This window comes from Triticum aestivum, chromosome 7A (genome assembly GCF_018294505.1).
Source record: "Triticum aestivum cultivar Chinese Spring chromosome 7A, IWGSC CS RefSeq v2.1, whole genome shotgun sequence".
NCBI lineage: Eukaryota > Viridiplantae > Streptophyta > Magnoliopsida > Poales > Poaceae > Triticum > Triticum aestivum.
In genome coordinates this window covers 673,276,297-673,282,549 of record NC_057812.1, presented here as the reverse complement: position 1 = coordinate 673,282,549, position 6,253 = coordinate 673,276,297, and the positions used below count along the sequence as shown (strand labels likewise).

The 6,253-nt window shown below is 49.9% G+C and overlaps 1 protein-coding gene across 1 annotated transcript; it reads right to left on the bottom strand.

Moving 5' to 3' along the window:
• Positions 1–3,473: 3,473 nt before the first annotated feature.
• LOC123153701 (BTB/POZ and MATH domain-containing protein 1) lies at positions 3,474–4,538 on the bottom strand. Its single transcript, XM_044572692.1, has one exon. The coding sequence runs from the start codon at positions 4,536–4,538 to the stop codon at positions 3,474–3,476; it is 1,065 nt and encodes a 354-aa protein (XP_044428627.1).
• Positions 4,539–6,253: the final 1,715 nt, after the last annotated feature.

Genomic DNA, 6,253 nt, shown 5'->3' with positions numbered 1-6,253 from the left:
CTAGATCCGCCACTTCCACCATTGACAATGGTTGTCGCATCATCATACGATTACGCAAACACTCCTTGGAAAAACCAAGCTTAAAGTTATGTGCATACGCCCCCGTGATCGGTGATACTGAGAGCCTCCTCAATGGAAACACAACATGCTGTGTTATACGAGGAAAGCATTGCCACCACAGGGATGCCGCTTACTACCTTCAAGTGTGTAGATTGTGTCTTACTAACTCTTTTGAAATGAAAGCTGCTTGGTCTCTATATAGGGAGCTAGGAGGTGAATGTCTCGCTTTCTCAATTGACACATAACTTACAAAAACTAGAGAATACCCCGCGCGTTGACGCGGGAATCGATTGCAATATATTTCAGTGATTCGATTGTATGAAGCCTCCATAGTTGAATTAACAATATATGAACCAATGTTGGGGATATCGCTTATCGAGAACTTATCGGTCGACCCATAATAAGGGGTAAATCGGCCAGTTTATCGGCATATCGGCCGATTTATCGCCATATCGGCTGATTTATCGGCCGATTTATCTAATCAGTCTGACAGCGGTAAGCGATAAATCGGCCAATTTATCGGCATATCGGAAGATATCTTAACAGTGATATGAACTAAAGCTGAAACTAAGTATTATATAATGTATTTGATTATTGTGTTGTCGGAAAATATTTTGAATATAAGTGGCATAACGTAGTATAATAGAATTTTTTCCATGCATTTTGAGTGGACCTTTAATAAGGTGGCATGTGTGGTGAGGCGAAAGATGTGCATGAGATCAATTAATAATAATAAAAAAAATTCTCATGCATGTAGTGGTGGGCCTTTGATGAGGTGGCACGTGTGCATGTTGAGATAAATATGATAGTAGGGATCAACTTTTTATGAATATAGGATTGGATGGCACACATTGCAGCGCCTGTCTATATCTACGATGAATACTAGAATTTCTTGTGAGTATATGGAGGCATGGAAAATGAATTTAAGAAATGTTTATTTTTTTATTTTTATGTGTAACCTGATATTAACTGCGGAGTAGGGAGTCATATATTTGTGGAGCAATGCTATTCCTACATGCAGTTTTTACCAGAAGTTTACCTACTAGTTGAATTTAACGATGGTTAGCTAAACTTATGCGAGATGGCCTAAATCTGGCAAACATATTGGGTTTTAACAGGGTTGAAGTGGAGTCTGATTCCTTGAGTGTGGTGAACTGTTGTTAAGGAAAAAACCATTGGTGGGATGCAGCGGTGGCGGTCTTCGCCGAATGCATTGATATGGCAACTTCGATAGGAAATGTCATCTTTTTTTATTGTTTTTGTGAAGAAAATTTGGTAGCTCATGAGCTAGCTAAATTCAGTTTTTGTAATAAGTGTGAGACGACTAGTTGGACTGATGAACCTCCTGGGTTCTTAGTTCCACCTCTAATGAACGATGTAATTCTTATTTGATCTTAATAAAGCTAGCCATGATGGCCTTTTCAAAAAAACAGTCCAGAGTAGTACGTAGAGTTTTTTTTTTAGCATAGAAAGGCATGTTCACAAATAGTAGTTTGCAGGATCCTCTCCCAAGGCAGCATAGAAAACCTAACGCCGAGTAAGCAGAGTGATGTTTAGCAAACTCTGAACGAATAATCATGTCTGCAAACTCTAAATCCCAACATGAACGAGACGGAAAACTATTTCCTACATTAGATCTGCATGCAAATGTAGTACTTACCTTTTCCCAATCTTGACATGAAGAAAAGGAGAGACGTCTAATCTTGGACCATTAAGCAATAGTATTAAATAACTTCAAATCTGAGTGCAGGAACAACAACTATTAAGTTGCTCATAACAGATTTTCTTTTCATATAATGATATAACCATTAATGAATTCTCCGTTTTCATTAACAAAGCAAAGCAGGTAGCAACTGTCTTAGAGATGACAAGTACATAGTACATATAAACATTGGGTCATTCCTTTGCAGGGAAGGGCCGGCATACTTTTCTACTGCATAGTATGCATATGGGACAAACACCGCGTCGCCCCGCTAGGGCGACACGGGGGCGATCTCGCGCCGCCGCCCCTCGTCGTCACCGCGTTCCCTCCTTTCCTCGCCGCTGCCAGAGGCTAGCGCCGGGCAGGCCCTGTGCGCAGCCAAGGAAGGTGGCGGCAGGGAGCTTCTCGCGCTCGGGCAGGCGCATGGATCGGATCCGCCAGATCCGTCCGGCCCGGGCCTAGGGTTTGAGGCGGCGGCCTCCACTTGTGAGGGCGGCGTCGTTCGGGAGGCTGGCGGCGCTTGCCGGAGTTGTGGACCGCGTCTTCTCGGTCGCGCGGGCGGTGGATGCGGGCGCCACGTGGAGGGATCCCCTGTTGCTCTCCTTCGCCAGATTTGAAGACGGCGCCCCCGTGCTGCTGCTTCCTCCTCGTCAATCCGGCCGGATCCGATGACGGACTGCGCGGATGTGGGGTTGGGATCTCTGGATCGGAGTAATTTCTTGGCCAGCTGCGGCAGCCACGACGCCGGCGGTGCCCCAGGCGCTGTTTCCTTCTTGAAGGCGGCTTCGAGATCCAGCTCCCTCCCCCTCGTCCTCCCCCTACACCCGGGTGGAAACCCACAACTTTGGTTGGGCGGCGGCGGTGCCCGGCTCCGTCACCTTCTTGAAGGCGCCGCTTTGGGTCCGCGGGGAGGTGGGACAGCTGCAGCGCGTTCTTGGCGTTCCTGATGGCGGCGATTCTCTTTAGTGGTGTCGCTTCGCCATGGCGGTCGGCTGGTCCGGCTCTCGTGGTGATTGTGGTGCCCAACTTCTTCGCCGTGTCTTCCTAGGGTGCTCCCATCCCGAGCAGAGAGGCTGGAGGTGGAGCGGCTTCATCTTGCACGGAGCTTCGGTGGAGATGTCAAGTCATGCCTGACCGACAGGTGCAACGCTTTGTCATGCCTGGTCGGCAGGTGCTACACACGACAGATCTTCCAAAGACTTCAAGCTGTGTCGGTTGGTGGTACTTGGCAGCATGGTGCTGAGGTGTATCAGTGGAGACCGCGACGTCCTCAGATGTTTGCGCGCAGGGAGGAGGTGCCGTTGGGCGCCGTGGTGGCGTCAACGATAGCTGGACCGAGCAAGGTTGATGCATTAGTACAGTTCTGAAGATGGAGCGGTGGAAGTTGGTGGCGGCGGCCTCTGAGTGCACGCCGGACCGGTGAGACCCATGCCCGGCACGCGTCCTGGATGGGATCTCAGGTCTTAGATGTTAGGTTTGGCTGCGATGCCTGTTTGGTATTAGGCCCAGGCTATCTGCGCCCCTTCATTAACTGGATAGAGTGGCTTAGACGGTGGCTTTAGTCTTACTATTGTATTACTTTGTAAGGTCTTATGAGAATAATTAATAAAGTGGCCGTATGCATCGCCCAGATGCAGAGGCCGGGGGTCATCCTCCTTTTCTAAAAAAAACACATATGCGCTCTCAAATAATCTTGGTACTTGGCTCACGGCTACGCTTCTGCATTCCTCCCATGGGCAGACTTGAGAAGCTCAGTTAGCACCAAAGGGCAGCTTGCCTCCAGGTGCTTATACCCTTCAGTTGCCAGGACAGCGTCAAGAACTTCAGGAGTGCTGACGATGAACTTGACACACTTGGTCTTGAGCTGTGAACAATTGTGTTGCTGGGCTAAGGCCAGAGTTGTCCCTGCCGTGTCCACAGTGATACCACGAGAGAGCTTGGCCTCGCATATCAGCTTGAGCCTGTCCACTCCATACCTGTCAGCGGCTGCGAGCAGATGCTGAGCCATCGCCGTCAACACCTCCTCCTGCTTTTCCAATTCAGGGACCGTGTCCGTGTAGATGAAATGGATCATGGCTCTGAATGCTTCCGGTTCCATGTCCATGATCACCACATGCCGCGAGCTCTTCTCTTTCATTTCTCCAAAGAACTGGGCATTGAAAACAGGAGACCTGGCGGCGAGTATGCTCTTGTGGGCACGAAACGACTCGTTGCATATGAGAAACGTCACATCCGATCCCATCTTGCTCTGCAGGATATCGCCGAGGTGCTGGTGCAGGTTGGAGGATGGCACGGGAACCTCTTCAGCTGGGATCCTTGGTACCGGTAAGGGCCTGAGTACTGCGATGGCGCACTGTATGGTCAAAGTATCATCCTTGAGATAACCTTCCAAATCATCTCTACGCCTGAGAAACACGCGATGCCAGCATTCACCGGCGTAAGAGAAGGTTCCTGCCGCACTACCCTCTTGAAATGTTTCAAGGATCCGGCTCGGATGTACCAGCCGACAGGCTAGGCTCGCTTCCACGCTGGATTCACGGGGTCTACTGCACAAAGAAAGCAATAGTGACACCCAAAGGTTGGTGCTGTCCGTGCCTCGCTTCGAAGCAGGATGGATACGGACTTCCCACTCGTACCCATCGACGGTGCATCTGGATGGAATGTACCTGTCTGGACCACCGATCCTCTTCATGCACTCCGTGGCGCTGAAGCCTTGGACCTTGAGCAGCCGCACCAAACGTGCGGCGTCGGTGACATTTGTGCAGGCACCATCCATGGCGGCGAAGGTGGTTGGTAGAAGGAACTCGGATGAAAATGGCTCAGGAGAAAGTGGAGCAGTTCAATTTATGCAGGAGGGGGTTACTTTGGAAACCGGCGACCACTCAATCGGGGTACGACTGCATGCATGGGCGTTTGATTAATCGATGCAGAATACCAACGGTTGCAGTAATTACGAGACTTGTGCGCTTCCACGCGTTGGGACTTGGGACTGTGGAGAGCCTTCCTCGATCATAAGCGTCGCTCCGTCTTCGCCCGTTTCACGTACTAGGTACTACTACCAACAGGAGTAGCGTTACTCGTAAAGATTTGTATCCGCTTGACGCTATATTACCAACAGGAGTAATAAAATCGCCCATTATCAAAGAAAACTGAAAAGAGAAATCCGGAAATTCAAAATAAACCTCACGTATGTCACACTTGGGCAACTGATATCCTCTATTCTTAAATAGTTACAACTCACTACCTAATTTTGCTTTCCATGCAACAATGCCACATCACCAAGTCATGCATGTAGTCATTTTTCGATAAAGAGTGGATTTTATTGACTCAAAATGAAGCATCAAGTGGATATAAACACAGTGAGTACACACCAGGCCTCTGCATAGCTAGGATGCATACAACCAACACTAACACACGCAAAAAAACACACGTCATCAAATAGCAAAGTCATATACGACCAACGCTACGCGTAGGCGAGGAAAAAGAAGACATAAGAGATAAGATCCATCATCGCAAACTACAGAAATGACCATATCCACACCAATCATCTAATGACACCACATGAACGACGAGATTCTTCAATAGCAACACCTTCAGAAAGGGAGCGACACTCAAGCGCCGTCATCACCGGATCCAACCACCAAGACCAGAATCTAGGTTTTCACCCTGAAGAAGCAGTCCAAGCATATCCAAATAATGCCTTCAACAAGGTAGTCTCCATTGCCAAGTATAACCACTTCCGGTCAGACCTAGGCTGTCGCCCTGGAGCTCGAGTAGTCGAGCACCACCATGACATTACTCATGTGATGTCACCACCGCTTTTCCACGATCCCAGCAGCAACATGCGATGTGAACGCCGCTGCACAACCATACCTTTGCGTCAAGTCATCGTCCGTAGTTTGCATCAAACCATAATCCCAGCAGCTACTTGCGATCTGGAGAAATCCTCACGAAGATATTTCGATGGTTAAGGTCACCACACTGCAATGAGGCCACCGCCGCAGCCCGGAGATCCGGGGGCCGTGCATCTCGCCAAGGCTGCCTGCCGCAAGTGGAACCCGACACTGCTTCCGGCGGGCAACGCCAGTGTCATGACCACCGCTGCGACAAGAGGCATCACTAGCCCCTGCTAAGTCTGGCAGCAACAGGTGTGGGGCCTCATCTCTGGTCTCCTCAGCAGGAGCTAGCTCCGCACAAGGACGGGAGCCATGGCAACCCCGTTGGCGGCGGCTGCGAGTCGTGATCGGATCTGGACGAAGTTTTCCCACACTACGGTGAACCAGATACATGCTCCTCTACACGTGAGGCCATAGCCAGCAACAAGAGAGCAGCCGTCGCATGCCGCCGACAGAATTCAAGGTTCGGTTGGAACTGAGGCCCAAGCTATCCACCAACAGATCACCAACAACACGGGGAAGAACAGCCCTGCTACCTTTGGCACGGGCCGGCCCTTGCGGCGATGGCGGCGAGGAGGGCAAGGAGTAGGGGGCT